General features: G+C 36.1%; 1 protein-coding gene across 17 annotated transcripts in view; it reads left to right on the forward strand.

The window, feature by feature from the left end:
• The window catches only part of ADGRL3 (adhesion G protein-coupled receptor L3), a 936,136-nt gene that overhangs the window by 774,898 nt on the left and 138,756 nt on the right, over positions 1-22,482 (forward strand). For all 17 annotated transcript variants that reach the window (XM_059887348.1, XM_059887344.1, XM_059887332.1 and 14 more), the window contains 2 exon segments: positions 14,200-14,383; positions 15,340-15,462. In XM_059887348.1, coding sequence (XP_059743331.1) covers positions 14,200-14,383; positions 15,340-15,462 — 307 coding nt within the window.

Raw genomic sequence — 22,482 nt, forward strand, 5'->3', positions numbered from 1 at the left:
TTTCAGAGACCAAGGCTTCATCTGTTTTTCTGCTATATTGTATTTAGCACCTGGGCTTATCTTCAAAATGACAAGATGCTTACTTAGCATCCAATCATCACTTCATGCTAATTTCTACACAGAGAGGAGGACAGTAAACTATTCATTTCTGTTACAACTTTCCAAAAATCTCACCCAACTACATTTAATCATTTCTCCTACTCCTAACTGTATCCCTTGGCTGTTTAGTTTACATAAGTAAATTCTTCTTTGATAGATACAGTTTTGCAGCTGGGCATAGTGTCCAATGATTCTGTGTCTAAAACAAGAGAATTATTGGGAAGTAGTGTTCTTAGATGAAATAAAAAAAAATTTTTTTTTCATATTTGATGGTACATATTGATATATTCATCCAGTTTTGATATGATATCTGCCAGAAAGTTATGATGATACAATACCAATGGTTACTTTTAAATCCTAAGTAGAGATTAAAATGTCCTTTTGATTGTTATATTCTGAAGGCAATCATTTTTGTTCAAAGGAAAAAAAAACAAGGTTATTTCAAATTATTTCCAGATGGCATTTCTTTCTTTATAAGTACTTTTCTGAATGGATAATATAGGTATATGTTACAAAATTCAAAAAGTGGAATAATAGATATGTCTCCTTCCCACTCAGGCCACATGGCTAACTCCAAGGCATGCCACTGATGTTGTGATGTATTTCGGTGGTGTCCCCTCGGAGTTGAATGGTGCAAGCAGCCCTGCCTCTCTCCCTAGTAATTCATATCTCTTTCCTCAAAACAATTACTGTATCAACCTCTTAAATATCTTACCATGGAAGACTAGTTTTGCTCACATCCATATTTTTATAACGTTTCTTTATAAATCTTGTCATACAATTGCAAAACAGTGTTTGTTCTCCTCGCCTATGACTAGGACGTTGAGAGTAGCTGTGGCAAACTCATGTTATGTGGTAGCATTCCACTACTGAAAGAATGAACATATACTGATGATCAAAGGCAGTCTTGCATCACAGTTTATATCAATAAAACAAGTTTATCAGTAGGAAACCAGTTGAATAAAATGCTACACCAAATAGTTGAATACTCTCTAGCCACAGAAATGTTTTTAAAATGCAGATTGATCAAGACTTGATCCCACTCAAAGACTGTCTTTTTCCCTTAAAAAAAAAGTCCTGTTTTGGACTATAGTGTTTGAGAATTTGACTCCTCTTGCTGATTTCCCACATCTTAGCTGGCCTCTTCCATAAACTTGGAGTCTACACTCCCAAATGACCTAAGGACTTGCATTTCATATTTCTGTGCCTTTGTAGTCACAGTGCCTTCTACTTGGATTCCTTCTCTACTTCTCCTTCCCTTCTTCTCAGTAGCATTCACTTATCTGACAACATTTAGTTGATGCATGAATAGGATTATTCCTGTTTCCTGAAGACCATTTAAATTGTACTTAGCACATGAAAAATGACCTCTAAATATTTACCATTTAATTTAGGCCTTCGTCTAATGTTTCCAATTGCTTGATGGTATTTGCACTGAAGAGTATGAAAGGCAAAAAGATATGACACCAAAAGATGAGCCTTCCAGGTCAGTAGGTGGTCGATATGCTACTGAGGAAGAACAGAGAAATAGCTCTGGAAAGAATGAAGAAGCTGCATTAAAACAGGAATGGATCCAGTTGTGGATGTGTCTGGTGGTGAAAGTAAAGTCTGATATTGTAATAAAAATATTGTCCAGGATCTGGGATGTTAGGTCTATGAATCAAGGTGAATTGGACATGGTGAAGCAGATGATGAAAAGAGTGAACTTCAGCATTCTAGGAATCAGTGAACTGAAATGGATGGGAATGGGCAAATTTAATTTAGATGACCATTATATCTACTACTGTGGACAAGAATCCCTTAGAAGAATTGGAGTAGCCCTCGTAGTCAACAAAAGAGTCTGAAATGCAGTACTTGGGGGCAATCTGAAAAATGACGGAACGGCCTCTCTCTGTTTCCAAGGCAAACCATTTAACATCACAGCAATGCACATCTATGCCCCAACAACTAATACTAAAGAAACTGAAGTTGAGCAGTTCTGTGAAGATATACAAGACCGTCTAGAACTAACACCAAACAAAGATGTCCTTTTCATCATAGGGTATTGGAATGTAAAAGTAGGAAGTCAAGAGATACCTGTGTGACAGATAAGTTTGGCCTTGGAATACAAAATGAAGCAGGACAAAGGCTAACAGAGTTTTGTCAAGAGAGCACACTGGTCATAGCAAACATCCTCTTCTAACAACACAAGAGACAACTTTACACATGGACATCACCAGATGGTCAATACCCAAATCAGATTAATTATATTCTTTGCAGCTGAAAGGGGAGAGGTTCTATATAGTGAGCAAAAATAAGACCTGGAGCTGACTGTGGCTCACATAATGAGCTTGTTTTTGCAAAATTCAGGCTTAAATTGAAGAACATAGGGAAAACCACTAGGCCATTCAGATGTTTCCTTAATCAAATCCCTTATGATAGTTGACTAATAGATTCAAGGGGCTAGATCTGGTAGAGAATGCCTGAAGAACTATGGGCAGAGCTTCATCACATTATACAAAGGCAGTGACCAAAACCATCCCAAAGAAAATTAAATGGAAGAAGACAAATTGCTTGTTTGAGCTGAGAAAATAAGAGAAGCTGAGAAAAGAGAAGCAAAAAGAGGAAAAGACATAACCAACTGAATGAAGAGTTTCAGAGAATAGCAAGGACAGATGTGAAAGCCTTTTTAATTGAACATTGCAAAGAAATCAGAGGAAATCAAAGAATAGGAAAGACAAGAGGTCTCTTAAAGAAAATTGAAGATACCAAAGAAACATGTCATGCAAAGACAGGCACAATAAAGGACAGAAATAGTAAGGACATAACAGAAGTTGAAGAGATTAAGAAGAGATGACAAGAATACACGGAAGAACTATACAAAAAAAGGTCTTAATGACCTGGATAACCACATGGTGTGGTTACTAACCTAGAGCCAGACACCCTGGAATGTGATGTCAAGTGTGCCTTATGAAGCATTACTATGAAAAAAGCTAGTGGAGGTGATGAAATTCCAGCTGAGCTATTTCAAATCCTAAAAGATGATCTGTAAAAGTGCTGGACTCCATATGTCAGCAAATTTAGAAAAGTCAGCAGTGGCCACAGGACTGGAAAATGAATGTAATGATACAGAAGTTTTGAACATTCTTGGTTCATAGATAAAGCAAGTGGATTCCAGAAAGATATCTACTTCTGCTGCATTGACTACACTCAAAGCCTTTGATTGTGTGGATCACAACAAACTGTGGAAAATTCTCCACAAGAGATGGGAATGCCAGACCACTTTACCTGCCTCTTGAGAAACCTGTATGCAGGTCAAGAAGCAAGAGTTAGAACTCTACATGTAACAACAGACTGGTTCAAAGTTAAAAAAGTAACACATCAAAGCTGCATATTGTCACCCTGCTCATTTAACTTATATCCCGAATACATCACACGAAATGCCAGGTTGGATGAAGCACAAGCTGGAATCAAGATTGCTAGGAGAAATAGCAACAACCTTAGATATGAGGATAATACCACTCTAATGACTTAAAGCTAAGAGGAACTAAAGAGTCTCTTCATGTGGTAAAAGAGGAGAGTGAAAAACTAGCTTAAATTAAACATTCAAAAAAACTAAGATCATGACATCCAGTCCTATCACTCCACTTCATGGCAAATAGAAGGGAAACAAGTGCAAACAGTGACAGATTTTATTCTCTTGGGTTCTAGAATCACTGAAAATGGTGACTGCAGGCATGACATTAAAAGACGCTTGCTACTTGTAAGCAAAGCTATGACAAACCTAGTGTGTGCATGCTAATTGCTTCAGTCAGGTCTGACTCTTTGTAACTCTCTGGACTGTAGCCTTCCAGGCTCCTCTATCCATGGCATTCTCCAGGCAAGAATTCTGAAATGGGTTGCCATTTCCTCCTACAGGGGATCTTCCTGACTCAGGAATCAAACCCATGTCTCTTACATCTCCTGCACTGGCAGACATGTTCTTTACTACTAGCACCACCCAGAAAAATCCTAGACAAATCTAAACAGCATATTAAAAAGCAGAGACATCATGGTGCCAACAGAGGTCCATGTAGGCAAAGCTATGGTTTGTCTTGTAGTTACGTACAGATATGAGAGTTGGACCATAAAGAAGACTCAGTGCTGAAGAATCGACGCTTTCCAATTGTGGTGTGGAGAATACTCTTGAGAGTCTCTTGGACAGCAAGGGGATAAAACCAATACATCCTCAAGGACATCAACCCTGAATATTCATCAGAAGGGCTGATGCTGAAGCTGTAGCTCCAATACTCTGGCTACCTGATTAGAGGAGCCGACTCATTGGAAAAGACTCTGATGCTGGAAAAGACTGAGGGCAGGAGGAGATCGGAGCTACAGAGGATGAGATGGTTGCATGACATCTCTGACTCAGTGGAAATGAGTTTGAGCAAGCTCCAAGAGATAGTGAAGGGCGGGGACGTCTGTTGTGTGGCAGTCCATGGATTCACAAAGAGTTGGACACTTCTTAGCTACTGAACAACAACAGCAACAACATTTCCACCACAGTAGAAATTCTCAAAACACTTCTCTACATCACTGTCACCAGCCCCTCTCCTTTTACTGTCTCTTAATTTCACCTCATCAGACTTTGCCCTCACTACCTTACTGCAGCTGTACTAGTTGAGGTCATTAATGATTTCATGCTGATGAACTCAGTAGTCAGATGTCAATTAACTGTACTTAACCAGTCAGAAGACACAGTTGATTTCTTTGTCTTCCTTAATACACTATCCTGAAGAAAACCCATTCTCTTGATTTTCCTCCTCTTGATGCTTCTTTGCAGTCTCCTTTCTTCACTCCTTTTCTTCTAAATCCATGGGTTTGGGTGCCTCTTAGCTCAGTCGGCTCTTGTTTGCTCTTTGTTCTGACACTCCTATGTGATCTAGTTGATTTAAGTGGCACCTATGTGCCTAAGACTCACAGATGTTATCTACAGCACAGACCACTTTCGTGAACTCCAAAATTAGTTTGAAGGTAACTTTTCAAATCTTCACTTTTTTTTTAAATAGGCATCAAATTCATAACTGAATTCCCAGTCTTCACCTGAAAACTAGTTTCATGTGCAGTGTTCACCTACTCAATTGATTTGGTTCACCCCCGCCACCTCCTGTTTTCTAAATAAAGCTCCAAACATGGGCCTCTCTAAGATTTTGAAATATGCAAAGCATATTTCCACTTGTTGAATTGCATTCTGTTTATTCACCCTTTTGGAATACCTCCTCCAAATATCTACATGGATAACTCTCTCAGCAACTTTGTCTTTTTAAAATCATTACATTTTCAAGGAGGCCCACTTGGACCATCCTAAGTAAAATCAAAAGCCACCCTGTCCCCAACCCTACCCCTAACTCTGAATCCCCCATAGATAGATGATTGGTAGGAAGACCTGATTTACCCCTTGTCTGTTTGGTTAATGTTGTATTTAAGCTTGAAATTCTCATGGAGCCATTCTAATACAAAGCTTGTACTTCATGTTTCTACTATTATAATGCTTGTCATGCTGTATTTTACTTGTTTATTTCCCTGGCTTCACTCTATTGTTATCACTTTGAAGGAAGGAAGAATAACTATCTCTCTTTGCAGTATCTCAGTTAAAGGCACTTAATTAATATTTGTTGAATGAATGTTGAGTAAGTAAAAAGTTAATGGCAACCCACTCTAGTATTCTTTCCTGGAGAATCTCCATGGGCGGAGAAGCCTGGTGGGCTACATCCATAGGGTTACAAAGAGTTGGACGTGACTGAAGGGACTTAGCACAATTTCTCTAACACAACATAGATTTGACAGCATTCAATCATTTAATTTTATATAAGATTTAAAAATAATACAGTCAGTTACAGTTTGTTAAATATATTTTTAAATAAGAAGTTTCTTGAAGAGGCAGAGTCTTTTGTAAAATTTCTGTTTTATCTTGTTCTACTATTAAAGGTTCTTATTACTATATTCAAGTCAGTTGTATTATACAGTCATTTTTATTAAGACTTGAAAATGCCAACATTTCTCTGTAATATAAAAGGGAGTTCAGAGATTAGTGGTTTTTATATGCTTAGTAATATTAAATAACAGTGATTATTAAAAAAATCTTAGGTTTATTGATCAGATGTGTAAATATCAGTCACCCAGCTTGACTTCTAGTAAAAAAACTTTAAGTTTAAAACTGTTTTGAAGACTTCTAACATTTGCCCTTTAAAATTTTGATTTGAATCAATGTCTAAACATAGATTGGAGTACAATGTGCCCTATTCAGGAATGATGTTAAACTTTTGCTCTATTTTATTTTATTCTCAAATGACAAACTTATTACAAAGTCAAAAATGAAGAGTTAAGGTTTTTAAAAATTTTAATTATAAATCAATGTAAATTATATATATATATATATTATATATATAGAGAGAGAAAGAGAGTCAGAGAGTCAGAAAGCAAGAAATTGGAGCATAGAAGATCTGAATACTTATTTTTCTTTCTCTACATAGCCTGAGATTTATACGTGACATATATTAAACATGGAGAAGGAAATGGCAACCCACTCCAGTATTCTAGCTTGGAAAATCCCATGGGCAGAGGAGCCTGGCAGGCTATAGTCCATAGGTCACAAGAGTAGGACACGACTTAGCACTATCTTTCTTTCTTTCTATTAAACATAAATATATATATATATAATATAGTAAGAGAAACAATGTTCAGCATGATTACTGTATATATTGATAAAAAATATTGTGTTCATGAGAACACAGGAAAAAGATAAAGATGTGGAGATAAAAAATAAAATTTCACTTTTCAAAAGGATGTCAGCAACTTAATTTAAATTTATCCACTAAGGGGAGATAATTGCTCTTAATATTCTAATGGGCTGCCTAATGATTATATACATATATATGAACATATGCTTCAACACAAAAGAAAAAAAATGAAAATTCATTAAAAAATAATGAATGACCTCAAGAACTTAAGATCTAAGTTTATAAATCCTTTATGTAAATATACTTAATGGCTGTAGATTTTCTACACAATACAGCCCAAACTGCTATCATACTGAAAATCTTCTAAGATCTGAATTATACTCACCATTTCTCTCACTTTACTTTTTTTACACTTTTTTTTAATCTATCTTTTCTTACATCATGCATTCTTCTCACCCCAAGCACAAACCATTTCTTGCCTCAATACCTTCGTTTTTGTCTTTTTTAATCCTTAACTTGCTTATTATGTTCTTCAGCCTCAAATTTCCTTCTCTTAGGTAAAAAAAGCTTATTTATCTTTTAGTGTCTGATTCAAAACCAAACACCTCTAGGATCTTTTATCCTTCTCAGCAAGAATTCAGTACACTCTGTCCCATGCTATATGTTTACCTTCTGCTTTGGAGTGTAGGCAAATTGAGAACAGATGTTCTTATTTTTCCTAACCTCACCCAGCAGTGATTTCCCTAGTTCTTTGCATATCATACATATTTAATAAAATATGAGTTGCATTGAAAGTTAAAATGAATTACCCTTCATTCTCTGCAACTCATTCTGCCTTCCTTCCAAACCATGCTGATATCTGGTCATTCAGAAGACTTCTTGGGTGACATAGCAAAAAGTTACAGGAGTAAAAAAAGATGTTTTCAGTTTCCCTATTGTATTAATGATTTGATAGTAAAAGTAGGATATTTTTGTTTAATGAGCCTTTATAGAATACTAAAATGTCTCAAAACACTAAAATTTACCCTGGAAAAATGAAAATGAACGTGATATGTCCCCTGAGGACATCAGAATTTAGTCAGAATTTAGAATCAGAATTTAGAAAGCCAGACCCACATATGAATAATTCTATTAAAGGTGAATAAGTACTAAAAATGGGAGCCCATTTTGACATCGAGTCTCTGATGATAATGATTTGGATAATACTGGCTTAGTTAATAGATCTTTTCATTTGTACTTAATCTTTGCTCTTATAAAATCAGAGATTTTTTTTTTTTTTCCTACTGATATGAAAAGGGAGAAAACTCACTTTCATGTGAATCTTCACCAGATGGCAATAATTCAGCAAAGAGTTATTGAACACTTACTGTGTGCCGGGTGGTTTTGGGCACTTACAAATGACACAATCACTACCTTCATGAAGTTTACCTTTTTCCGAGTGAGTGATCTACCAGTTAAATAGTTTTTTTAGGTAAATAAATATCTGACACACCTTAGATAATGATACCTATTACAAAGAAGACAAAACAGATAATGGATTTAAGTGGGTGACTCTCCTTAGATATGCTGCTAAAGGAAGACCTATATGAGCAGCTGATACCTGAGCTAAAACCTGAATGAGATCATGATTAACAAGCTTGTCTTCAAAAAAACTACTATGATGGTATAGTTGTATATCCTTTCAAAGGCATTCATTCTGTTTGGATCTTTATTTTAATGGTTTTCAAGCAGAGAAGAAGGGTAACTAAGTTTCCCAGGTGATTTGGTTACCTAGTTACCTAGTTTAAGATTTAGAATTTACCTTGGTAAGAAATGCCATTGATATATTTCTCACCATGGACCCTTTTATGTATTCTTGCTAAGGAATTCTAGACTATTTCACAAGGACATTCTCCTAGAAAAATGATGAAAATTGATATTGGAAGATATACAGCTATTTTTCACGAAAATTTCACAGTAGTTAACAACAAATAAAAACACTGTCCCTTTTGAAATATATGAAGTGTGATTAAACAGTTTAAAACACCTTTTAACAAACATGCTATAGTTAAATGCTCAGTGTAAAATTAGTCAAATGAATTTGCTTAAGATCTGAATTTAATGATGAGGGGTCAGATAATATTGTGCAATGCCAATATATGTCAGGAAAGATATGGGATGTCCATAATTCTGGTATGAAGCTAACTGACTTTTCACACTTTCTAATTTATGTTTGATTTTTAGGAAGGCAAAAGTGACTTTAGAGTCTAGTCTGTAAACTGTTTAATAAGAAAAGTAGTATCTTATATAGTATGCCCCTAACCACACTCAAATTGAAATATGATGCATCTTATTTTCTTATGCAGTTCACACTTTGTTAATTGGTTAGAAAACATCAAATTGCCCAAAGGCACACTGAAATGTGTGGTGAAACCAGAATATAAATTCCCAGGTCCATCTCCTATTCAGTTTCTTGTGTTTTGAAAATATAGTGGGGTGAATTAACATTTAGTTTCTGGCAAAGATATTTTAATTAAATTAACATCCCCAAATTTTAGATTATTTCAGTCTATAATGTCAAAACCGTTAGGTATTTTTGTTTTTCCTTTTCAACCTTTTGTGGTTAGAATATATTTTAAGATTTATCCAGAATTAGTCTTATTTATTATAACTTTAGAATATAAATCTTAGGTCAATAAAAAAAAAAAAATGATAGCAGATGAGAAATTGATGAGAGCCATTGATCAATGTCCCATTACCTCACTTTAATCAAATGCATTGTGTATTTCCTGTTCAACTTTGGTTCTAAACTGTAGTTAAGTTCATTTCTTTGGAACCAAATAAAATGAAAAAGCAACTTGTATTTTAAAGAAATGTTTTTGAGGTAGTGAAAGCAGTACAATAACTAGTTTGACCAGAAAACCCCCCAAAATGAAAGCTTTATTACCAAGTGTCATCATTTGTGTGTAAAATATATAAATGTATGAATATATATAGGGAAAATGAAATATAGATGTTATTTTGCTGTTGAATATTGTGACTGTTTATTTGGTCTTCATGAAACTAGTAACAGGGACATGTTGAAAGGTTGTTGTTGAATCACGCGAACACACCAGGATTCTTGGCCCCCGGAGGAGAAGAATTCAATCCGGGGCCAGAGACGAGGCTTGATCGCTCAGAGCTTTTGTGTAATAAAGTTTTATTAAAGTATAAAGGAGATAGAGAAAGCTTCTGACATAGGCATCAGAAGGGGGCAGAAAGAGTACCCCCCTGCTAGTCTTCAGCTGGATGTTATATAGTCACTAGCAGTCTGTTAATGAAAGAAAGGAATGTCTTAAAATTCAGAATGGCACCAGGCCCCTCACCCGTAAGATGCATTTTGGGATAATCTTGGCACCAAATGGTTTATCCTGGGCCATAAAATGATTAACTTGAATCTTGAAGAAGGGCAGACCACCATACAAATAGTTTCATTTACATAGATTAGGGGAACAATATCTGAGTATAACATACTGGTTTGTCAAGTAGGTTCTGGGCCAAGAGGCAGAACCGACTTGGAGACAGAGTTTGGGGTAAAGGCATAGTACATTAGCATAGCTTAAGACAAACATTCCCGTAAGAAAAAGGCATTGGTTATCTCTAGGCGAAACCAAGTGTCATTATGGCAACACAGTATTTTAAGAGAAACCTCCCTTTAAATTTGTATAGAGAAGGAAAAAATATTGTTTTAAGAGAGAGAAAAATGTCTGACACTTGCAGGCTATTTCCTCCATTTGGAGACCCCTGGCCTTCCTGCCTGTTACCCTCTCAACGTCAACAACCTTTGGAAAGCTTACACAAATTGTATTAATTATAAAGCTATTAAATTGACTTAATTATGCTATCTCACTAGCAGAAAACAGATAAGTTAGTTCAAGCCTCTAGAATACATATTATGAATTTTTTAAAAAATCATGTATCTATTTTTTACAGTTAGTCTTTGTTGCTATGTGTGGGTGTTCTCTAGTTGCGGTGAGTGGGGGCTGGTCTTCTTTGCAGAGCATGGGCATCTCATTGTGGTGGATTCCCCTATTGTGGAGCACAGGCTCTAGGGCACACAGGCTTCAGTAGTTGTGGCACACGGGCTCAATAGCTGAAGCTTGTGGGCTCTAGATAGCACAGGCTCAGTAGTTGTGCATGGGCTTAATTGCTCCATGGCATGTGGAATCTTCCTCTACCAGGGATCAAACCCTTGTCCTGTCCAATGGTAGGTGGATTCTTACCCACTGTACCACCAGGGAATATTATGAACTATCAAATACACATGTTCTTCCCATTCCTCCATAGTAGTTAAGTTGTGTATCAGTTCTGCTTATGAGATTGGGTTGTAGAAGAGGCATTCCTTCCAGATCTCACTTCAGTGTGAATATTTTGCAATTATCAGGGATGACTTGTGCTTTATTCAGTGAATACCTCTCTCCTTCCCACACTGAACTTTGATATCAAATTAAAATACAGATAGGATTGCACCTAAACACTTGTTATGAGCCAGGAGACCTTATGAAATGATTTCATTATCATCTCTAATTTACAGAAGAGTACAAAAAAGTTAAAAAACTTGCCCAATAGCACACAACTAGTAAGGTGGCAAAGTACAATTGCAGACTCAGCAGATCTGGTTCCAAATCCCACACTGATTTTAGCATCTGAGAATTCTGTCTCAATTCATGTGTTGACATTTCCTATTATATACTTAGGCAATCATAATAGGTGCTATTTTAAAAATAAATAAATACTAGGTTTGTGTCTTAACCCACCCAGATTTTAGGACCTGTCATTTCTGCAATAAACTTGGAAATCATTTAGGCTTTAATAGAAAACTTCTATTAAACCTTACCTCAGGGAACATTCTGGGAAGATAAAGCAATGTTTCTGTTCTGCCCTCTATAGATTTTATTTTTTTTTAATTTAACAATGCAAAAGGAAAAGAAGCAACTATAGTCAACTCTGAGATGTTCTAAATAGGAAACTGTTTACAAATGGGGTGCTTTAGCTAAAATACTGAGTCTTTAAACTGACAGTAAATACATCAGACACACTCCTTATTATCTTAGTTTTGCAACTGAAAATGTATAAGGTGCAATATTTTTTCATTATATATTTTGAGCATATTTTAACAACTGCTTTGTGGGACAAAAATATTGCACCTTATACATTTTCAGTTGCAAAACTAAGATAATAAGGAGTGTGTCTGATGTATTTACTGTCAGTTTAAAGACTCAGTATTTTAGCTAAAGCACCCCATTTGTAAACAGTTTCCTATTTAGAACATCTCAGAGTTGATTATAGTTGCTTCTTTTCCTTTTGCATTGTTAAATTAAAAAAAAATAAAATCTATAGAGGGCAGAACAGAAACATTGCTTTATCTTCCCAGAATGTTCCCTGAGGTAAGGTTTAATCAATGTAAGGTGCTTCACTAATGTTAAAATGGTTGGTCCATAAAGAACTGGCATAGGTTTTGTCACATATGGAGCTTTCAGAGCATTTCTAATGAATTAAGAAGATCAGTGAATCCCAGAAAGAATACTTCCTTGCACTCAAGAGGTCAATGTCCTCTGTTTGGCTTCAGAGAATACATAAACTTTTTTGTTGTTTGATTTCTATCCGGCACCTCCTTTTTTTGGCATGTCCTGTTGGCATCACCCCATAGAGAACTTCCTGGAAAGCAGATCAGATTGCTGTGATCCAGAAATGCTTTTGTCTGGTTTCTAGGTCATGTTTTAAACACAGAACAAATGACAGAGCTAAGCATACTATGTGGAGATACTCAGTCATTAAACTCATGAGGGACTTTTTTTTTTTTTTTTTAACAATGCAAAGTACTCAACTTGCAAGTAGAACTATTTTATGTACAAAGCCAGTGATGTAGATTTTTAGCCAGAACTTGGAAAAGCTGGGAAAAATATCAAGAAAAACTTTTATCAAAAGGCAGATTAGTTTTTGAAGTTGGTGTTAATTGGCAGCAAGGTGTTTCATTATGAAGCTGAATTTTTAACAGTTGTTACTTGGTTACTATGAAAACACCAGCCAGAAGAAAACACTGCAGCTTAAGGGGTATTCCCCCAGTCTCTGCCACTCCCTCTCCCAATGTGTCAATACTGTGAGTCCTGTTTTAGAACACCAATGTACTGCCTGGAAAGTGCCTGTGTTTGCTGTTTATTCAACTTATTTCCGGATTAGATGCATATTTCATAATCAACAGGTTCAAGGAAGATCACTTTCAAACTGCCAGTGGTGTATTTTTCTGTTGTGCAATTCTCTATGTTTGAGTGAAATCTTAAGACCTTAATGGAAAATTGTCTTTTCTTGCAACCCAGAGTATTGAGCTAACCGTGGGAAATATATAAATTGTAACTAGAAAGACAGTTCTTTTGGATGAAGCAGAGAGAACCTTGGTACTTTATCTCTATGTGTGAGTGTACTTACTGCTGTTTTTTTTTTTTAAGGAAAAATGCTCAAAGGCCATAGGTAGCAAGCTCCAAGTGCTTACTCTCCTTCCTAGTAGTAAACAGCACAAATGTTTCTCTTCCAAAGCCCTGGGAGTATGTATGCTTTGATATTTTTCCCATAGTGACATTTTACTAGCTGGCTAAGAAAAAAATTGGTTTGCTTAGTGAGTTCTTTGGAGAAGGCAATGGCACCCCACTCCAGTACTCTTGCCTGGAGAATCCCAGGGACAGAGGAGCCTGGTGGGCTGAAGTCTATAGGGTTGCTAAGAGTTGGACACGACTGAGCAACTTCACTTTCACTTTTCACTTTCATGCATTGGAGAAGGAAATGGCAACCCACTCCAGTGTTCTTGCCTGAAGAATCCCAGGGACAGAGGAGCCTGGTGGGCTGCTGTCTATGGGGTCGCTCAGAGTCGGACACGATTGAAGCAACTTAGCAGCAGCAGCAGCAGCAGAGAGTTCTTAACCTATACATAACAAATTCTTGTATTGTCCTGTCTTTAGTCATCCTTTTGATTTCTATTATGTTCAGCATCTAGTTTTATGGTGATGTATAGAGGAAATAATTTTTGTGGTGATGTGATGGAAGTGTTAGTTTGAATTACTTGCCAACAGTTTCCCAGCCAAATAATTTAATTATGTGATTATAGTCTTATTGAAGCCTTTGCTATTGATTTTAAGAAAGAAGCATAGCTCTATTTGTTGTCCTTCAGAACAAAAAGCAGGTTTTCCTGTTGTCTTGCAAAGTCTCAGCTAGGATTTTACAGCACAAAATAATGAATGCTTCCACTGCAGCATGTCACAGGGGAGGCTGGGACAATACTGAACTCATGCACACCAGTGATTCTTACTTGCTGGGCAGCATGTATGCCTGGATTTCTGACAGCCCTGTGGGTTCACTAGAGACCTCTGTCATTCTGTTCATCTTCTTGTAGGCAATGGTCGAGACAGTTAACAACCTCCTCCAGCCACAAGCCTTGAATGCCTGGAGAGACCTGACTACAAGTGATCAACTGCGTGCAGCCACCATGTTGCTTGACACTGTGGAGGAAAGTGCCTTTGTGCTGGCCGATAACCTTTTGAAGACTGACATTGTCAGGGAGAACACAGACAATATTCGTAAGTGGCTTTTGTTATACAGAAGGGCCAGAGAAGGACAAGAAAGAACTATCATCTTGTTCAGCAGAAGAGGGAAAAGAAAAAAGTATCATCTATGGTGGACCACATATTATGAGTGGTACTTTATTTCAGGGGAGATAAGTTATTGTTTTTTCTATACTTAGGAGGGTATCACTTGTTGTTAGCTTAGGAGTGTCCTCATAATCACACATGTGTATTTCCAAGGACATTTCAATACTGACTATATTAGCCTGACCTGAGATCAAGGACAGTGAGACCCCCCCCACTTTTTTTTTTTTTTTTTTCAATTTTTATGTATGAAACTGATGTATACATATAAGTTTCTATCTATGGAGGGTAGTATTTTAAATTTTACCCTACGGGTCACTTCAGTTATAATAAAAATCTCTCTGAATTATAAACTATAAAGAAGGTAGTAATTTAAGTTAAAGTGTTAAAAATAATTTTTGATAATTGTGTTGCTAGCTCATAAAAAGTATAAATCTGATTAGTGTGTTTAAGGATGTAGCTGACAGTTTTATTTCAGAAGACTTGATAAAATTATTTCAAAGTTATTAGGTTTAAAGATAAATCAATATTGATATAATAGTAGAGTGCCAGATTATAAAAAGATTTCACTTAATTCATAAAATAAAGATAACATTTTGAAAGTAAACTGATAGTCAATGACAAATTGTATTTGAGCTTTAATTTTAAATTCTAGGCTTTATAATTGATAGTCTTACCTATCTGATTTTTAATAATTTTATTTGCTTTATTTTGAAAAAAATTGAAATACTAAAAAAAAAAGAATTTCTATAAACACTGAACTACTATAAAGTAGAGCAGATGAAGATTAGTTCTAGTGTTTTGATTTCAGAAATGTTTCAGTAATTAGATTATCTTAACTTTGGCATGTTTCTCAATGAGTACTGACATCTTTTTACCATTAATAGAATTGGAAGTTGCAAGGCTGAGCACAGAAGGAAACTTAGAGGACCTGAAATTTCCAGAAAACACCGGTCATGGAAGCACTATCCAGCTTTCTGCAAATACTCTAAAACAAAATGGCCGAAATGGTAAGTTAGAATGTGTCTATTAAGTTTGATGGAATTGAACTTGTCATTAATTCATTGAGTCTTAGGTTGGAATTTTAGATGGACTTGAACTTGTCATTAATTCATTGAGTTTTAGGTTGGAATTTTAGATCTGCTATCTAAAATCTTTTCTCTCCTCTCACTCCACTGATCTCTTTCTTCTCCTCTTTTTTAGCTTCTGCACTAACAATATTTTAATGATATTTGCTCTACAAAATTCCCAGTTATATTTGGAAATTGTTGTTACCTTTCAGATGTAGAAAAATATCAGAAACTTGAATGTGAGGAAAATTGATAGACAACAAAATCCAGAAGTTCTGACTTTTTCCTTTGGAAGGAGTAACACCCACCAACTTGACAGATTTTGCTTCTAACATTTCTAGTGGAAATTTTATTTATAATTTAAAATTTATAAATACATCATTTGCTATAAACTGCATGGACTTTGAGGGCATTATGCTAAGTGAAATAAGTCAGATAGAGAAACACAAGTATCTCATTTACATGTGGAATCTTAAGAAAAAACAAACTAGCTAACTGATAAAGAAAACAGACTACTGGTGGCTAGAAGTGAAGGGTGAGGGTAAGCAAAATAAGGGTAAAATGTAAAAACTTCTATTTATGAAATAAATAAGTCATGAGGATGGTGACTATCATTAATGATGCTAGATTACCTGTTTTGAAAATTGATAAAACAATAGATTTTAAAACTTCTCTCAAGAAAAAGAAAATTAACTCTCTATGGTGATGAATGCTAACTAGACTTATTGTGGTGTCATTTCATAATATATACAAATATCAAGTCACCATGTTGTACACCTTAAACTAACATAATGTTATATGCCAATTATATCTCAATTTAAAAAAGAAATCAAGACTGGACTGTCTAGATCACAGAGAGCATGCTAAAAACGGAGAGGAGCTGGAGCAGCTGAGGCAGGAAGGAATTGGACTAGGGAGCATGTGATAGGTCTGTGAAATCATTTTATTTCTTCCTAAGTGTAAGCTGGGATGAAGAACTCTCTGTCAACACATGTATACCTGTGGCGGATTCATTTGGATATTTGGCAAAACTAATACAATTATGTAAAGTTTAAAAATAAAATAAAATTTAAAAAAAAAAAAGTAAAAGATAAAAAAAAAAAGAACTCTCTGTCAGTAGGATAAACTGATGTGGGCCAAGAGCCAAAGAAGGGAAACCATTAGGAAGAATCAGGAATCTGATTTCGCTCTACAGAAAATCTTAGCACTGCCTCAATATTCACACTTAGTAACAAAATAAATACAATTTTAAGTTAGGGCTGATAAAATTTCCAATACTAAAGAATTTTGTTCTGCTGGCAACAAACATAATCTGTTTTTCTTGATATTATTTTAGTCTCTTCTTTTTCAAAACGATTTACCTTGTAATATGAAACATCAGCTCTGAGCTGGTTGTACAACATGAAGTCATCTTCCTATCACATAGCAGGTTAAAAGATATCACCTCCTTATTTAAAAATGTTAATATTAGTGAGGCTTGAGACATACTGTCTATGAGATTATTTTTTTAATATTTATTTAATTTTAATTATACTCAGTTACTATAATCTAGTACTAAATTGATCTGTATCTACTGGTTCCATTGTCCAAAAGCATCTATTTACATTTTCTGTATGCTTTGCAAAGGAAAAGCATAGAAACATCATCAAAAATAAGTTAATAAGGATCTCCATGAGAACAAGAAGCTTTCCCAATATGTTCTGTGCCTGGCACATGGATGCAATCACTAAGGGTTTATCAAATAAATGTATGGATTTTCAGATATAAAGCCAATGAAGATTGAAATATGTCTACATTAGTCATATAGACATATAGTTTACATAGTTATATAGTTTTGAACTTATTTTATTTGCTAAATTAATGTGTGCATGTGTATGTGTGTGTTTTAGGCCACATTTAAGCATGAATTCTGGAGTGGAGATTTTGTAACAATTATATATGTTAAATTGCACTGGTAAAGCAAGGTGGGATGACAGTCTGATGCCATTCCACAAGGGGAAATTGGTATGAATTATCACCAGTTATAAGCCAATTAAAATAGCCGTTGTTTCTGTCAATGAGAAAAATACATAGCCATTCCTAAAGTTTAGCCCGCCAAAAATTAACATTTTTATGTTAAATATAGAGGAAAAGAACTAAAATTAAATGCTATGTTGTAACAGTCAAAAAGTATTTAGTACATTATTGTTTGTATTAGAAAGTATAAGAATGCCCCTTTCCGTTATGTGGCTCGGATAATAATCTCTTTACTGGATTAGAAATCTTATAGTATTACTGAGACAGCTAGATAATCAGGTCCAGAAAACATACAAGATCAAGGAGGCCGACAGAAGCCTGTGTCATCACAAAGAAACAGTTCTGTGAGACGTCACTGCTGCCACAAGGGAAGGGGCTGCTGCTGCTGCTCCACCTCCTACTTCCTTGAGTCACTAATTCCCCATCTGAAATCTGAGGCTAGTGCATCTGACTGGACACGTTGAACTTATGTGCCCTGAGCAACCTCTTTGAAAGGCAAGCTGGGAAAGCAAATATATGTCCCTTTTGTGTCTGTAAGTATCTAAGAGTAGGGCATTTCCCAAACGTGGGAGTGCAATTTAGATATTGGACAGCCCCCTCCTTCCTCAAAAAATGTATTAATTTTTATCTTTATTCCCACTTCACTTTACAATTCAGGGATTTCCATGTCAGTTACTACAGTGGTCAGGACAGTGCCTGTCTCTTGGGGAACCAAAATGGATTTATACTGGAAGGAAGACATAGGGCTTTAAGAAAGGAAATTATGTAAAATTTAAGAGAAACATACTAAAAAGTTAATTTTACAGGGGATTTATATGTAAGAGATTGTCATAAGAGAAAAAATAAGGTAGAAGGACATAAGAAGATGTCATCTTGAATATGATAGTTGAGGTTTAAGACAGGTAAGGAATTTTTAAAATTCATTGAAATAGTTAATTTACACTGTTATATTTACAATATAAATATCCATTGTTTTCCATTATGGTGTATTGCAGGATATTAAATATGCTGCACTCTATAGTAGGGCATTGTTGTTTAATCATTCTCTACATAATTTGTATCTGCTAATCTCAAACTCCCAATCCTTACCTCTCCCAGACTCCCTCCCCTTCAGTAACCACAGGTAAAGATTTTGAATATTTTATTTTGTTTTAATTGAAATTGAGAAATAATTGGAATATAATAATGTACTTAAGTGTTTGATCTCCTTGCTTGATCTGATCTGACAGCAAACAGATCAAACAAGTCAGTCCTAAAGGAAATCAACCCTGAATACTCATTGGAAGGACTGATGCTGAAGCTGAAGCTCCAATACTTTGGCCACCTGATGCAAAGAGCTGACTCATTGAAAAAGACCCTGATGCTGGGAAAGACTGAAGGCAGAAGGAAAAGAGTGGAGCAGAAGATGAGATGGTTGGATAGCATCACAGATGCAATGAACACAAACATGGGCAAGTTCCAGGAGATGGTGAGGGACAGGGAAGCCTGGCGTGCTGCAATCTGTGGAGTCACAAACAGTCGGACATGACTTGGCGACTGAACAACAGGATCTTAAGTATTTAGCTTGATGAATTTGACAGTTATACATTCCTCTGTTACATCACATGAAATAAGATGAGTGATGTTTTTAAAGTGCTGCACTCAATATGGCAGCAAATTTGGAAAACTCAGCAGTCACAGGACTGGAAAATTTCAGTTTCATTCCAATCCCAAAGAAGGGCAATGTCAAAGAATGTTCAAATTTTTGTACAGTTGTGTTCATTTCACATTCCAGTAGGTTATGCTTCAAGCTAGGCTTCAGCGGTGTGTGAACTGAGAACTTCCAGATGTAAAAGCTGGGTTTAGAAAAGGCAGAGGACACAGAGATCTTATTGCTAGCATTTACTGATCATAAAGAAAGCAAGGGGATTCCAGCAAAGCATCTACTTCTACTTCATTGACTCAACTAAAGCCTTTAACTTATATAACATATAAGTTATATATAACTTTATAAGTTATATAAGTTATAACTTTAACTTATATAACATATAAGTTATATAAGCATATAACAACAAACTGTTGGAAAATTCTTAAAGAGATAGTAATACCAGACCACCTTACCTGTCACCTGAGTAATTTATATGCAGTTAAAGAGGTTCATGACATTGTACAGGAGACAGGGATCAAGACCATGCCCAAGAAAAAGAAATGTAAAAAAGCAAAATGGCTATGTGAGGAGGGCCTCACATGTAGCTAAGAAAATAAGAGAAACAAAAAGCAAAGGAGAAAAGGAAAGATATACCCATTTGAATGTAGAGTTCCAAAGAATAGCAAGGAGAGATAAGAAAGCCTTCCTCAGGGATTAATGCAAATAAATAGAGGAAAACAACAGAATGGGAAAGACTAGAGATCTCTTCAAGAAAAGTAGAGATGCCAAGGAAATATTTCATGCAAAGATGGGCTCAATAAAGGACAGAAATGATATGGACCTAACAGAAGCAGAAGATATTAAGAAGAGGTGGCAAGAATACACAGAAGAACTATACAAAAAAGATCATCACAACCCAGATAATCATGATGATGTGATCACTCACCTAGAGCCAGTCATCCTGGAATGTGAAGTTAAGTAGGCCTTAGGAAACATCAGTACGAAAAAAGCTGGTGGAGGTGATGGAATTCCAGTTGAGCTATATAAAATCTTAAAAGATGATGCTGTGAAAGTGCTGCACTCAATATGCCAGCAAATTTGGAAAACTCAGCAGTGGCCACAGGACTGGAAAAGGCCACTTTTCATTCCAATCCCAAAGAAAGGCAATGCCAAAGAATGCTCAAACTACCTCTCAATTGCACTCATTCACACACTGGTAAAGTAATACTCAAAATTCTCCAAGCCAGGCTTCAGCAATATGTGAACCGTGAACTTCCTGATGTTCAAGCTGGTTATAGAAAAGGCAGAGGAACCAGAGATCAAATTGCCAACATCCGCTGGATCATGGAAAAAGCAAGAGAGTTCCAGAAAAGCATCTATTTCTGCTTTATTGACTATGCCAAAGCCTTTGACTGTGTGGATCACAGCAAACTGGAAAATTCTGAAAGAGATGGGAATACCAGACCACCTGACCTGCCTCTTGAGAAATCTGTATGCAGGTCAGAAAGCAGCAGTTAGAACTGGACATAGGATAACAGACTGGTTCTAAATCAGGAAAGGAATACATCAGGCTATATATTGTCACCCTGCTTATTTAACTTATATGCAAAGTACATCATGAGAAATGCTGAGCTTAATGAAACCCAAGCTGGAATCAAAATTTCCAGGAAAAATATCAATAACCTCAGATATGCAGATGACACTACCCTTATGGCAGAAAGTGAAGAAGAACTAAAGAGCCTCATGATGAAAGTGAAAGAGGAGAGTGAAAAAGTTGGCTTAAATCTCACCATCAGAAAAGTAAGATCATGGCATCTGGTCCCATCACTTCATGGCAAATAGATGGGGAAACAGTGGCAGACTTTATTTTTGGGGTTCCAAAATCACTGCAGATGGTAACTGCAGCTATGAAATTAAAAGATGCTTACTCCTTGGAAGAAAAGTTATGACCAACCTAGACAGCATATTAAAAAACAGAGACATTACTTTGTCAACAAAGGTCCATCTAGTCAAAGCTATGGTGTTTCCAGTAGTCATGTATGGATGTGAGAGCTGGACTATAAAGAAATCTGAGGGCCACAGAATTGATACTTTTGAACTGTGGTGTTGAACACTCTTGAGAGTCCCTTGGACTGCAAGGAGATCCAACCAGTCCATCCTAAAGGAAATCAGTCCTGAATGTTCATTGAAACGACTGATGTTGAAGCTGAAACTCCAATAATTTGGCCACCTAAAGTAAAGAACTGACTCGTTTGAAAAGATCCTGATGCTGGGAAAGATTGAATGCTGGAAGAAGGGCACGACAAAGAATGAAATGGTTGGATCACATCACTGACTCAAAGGACATGAGTTTGGGTAAACTCCAGGAATTTGTGATGGACAGGGAGGCCTGGTGTGCTGCAGTCTATGGAGTCACAAAGAGCTGGACCTGACTGAGTGACTGAACTGAATTGAACTAAAAGTAGCAACAGTTAGAACTGGACATGGAACAACATATTGGTTCAGAATTGGGAAAGGAGTACAAGAAGCCTGTATATTGTTTCTCTGCTTATTTAACTTCTGTGTAGAATATATCATGCGAAATATTTGACTAGATGAATCATAATCTGGAATTAAGATTGCCAGGAGAAATATCAACAACCTCAGATATGCAGATAATAACCACTCTAATGGCAGAAATTGAGGAGGACCTAAAGAATCTCTTGATGAGGGTGAAAGAGGAGAATGAAAAAGCTAGTTTGAAACTCAACAAAAAACTAAGATCATGGCATGTGGTCCCATCACTTCATGGCAAATAGAAGGAGAAACTGTAAACAGTGATAGACTTTAATTTCTTTTGCTCCAAAATCACTGTAGATAGTGACACCAGCCATGAAATTAAAAGGTGCTTATTCCTTGGAAGGCAAGCTATGACAAAGCTAGACATCAGAGACATCACTTTGCAGATGAAAGTCCATACAGTCAAAGCTATGTTTTTTCTAGTAATCATGTACAGATATGAGAGTTGGACTATAAAAAAAGGCTAAATGCCAAAGAATTGACATTTTTGAATCACGGTGCTGGAGAAGTCCCTTGGACTGCAAAAAGATCAAACCAGTCAATCCTAAAGGAAATCAACCCCGAATATGCATTTAAAGGACTGATGCTGAGCTCTAATACTTTGGCCAACTGATAAGAAGAGCTGACTCACTAGAAAAGACCCTGATTCTGGAAAAGACTGAATTCAAAAGGAGAAGGGGTGCCAGAGGAAGAGGCGGTTAGAGAGCATCACCAACTCAATGGACATGGATTTGAGCAGACTTCAGGAGATAGTGAAG

This window comes from Bos taurus, chromosome 6, assembly GCF_002263795.3.
Source record: "Bos taurus isolate L1 Dominette 01449 registration number 42190680 breed Hereford chromosome 6, ARS-UCD2.0, whole genome shotgun sequence".
Lineage (NCBI taxonomy): Eukaryota > Metazoa > Chordata > Mammalia > Artiodactyla > Bovidae > Bos > Bos taurus.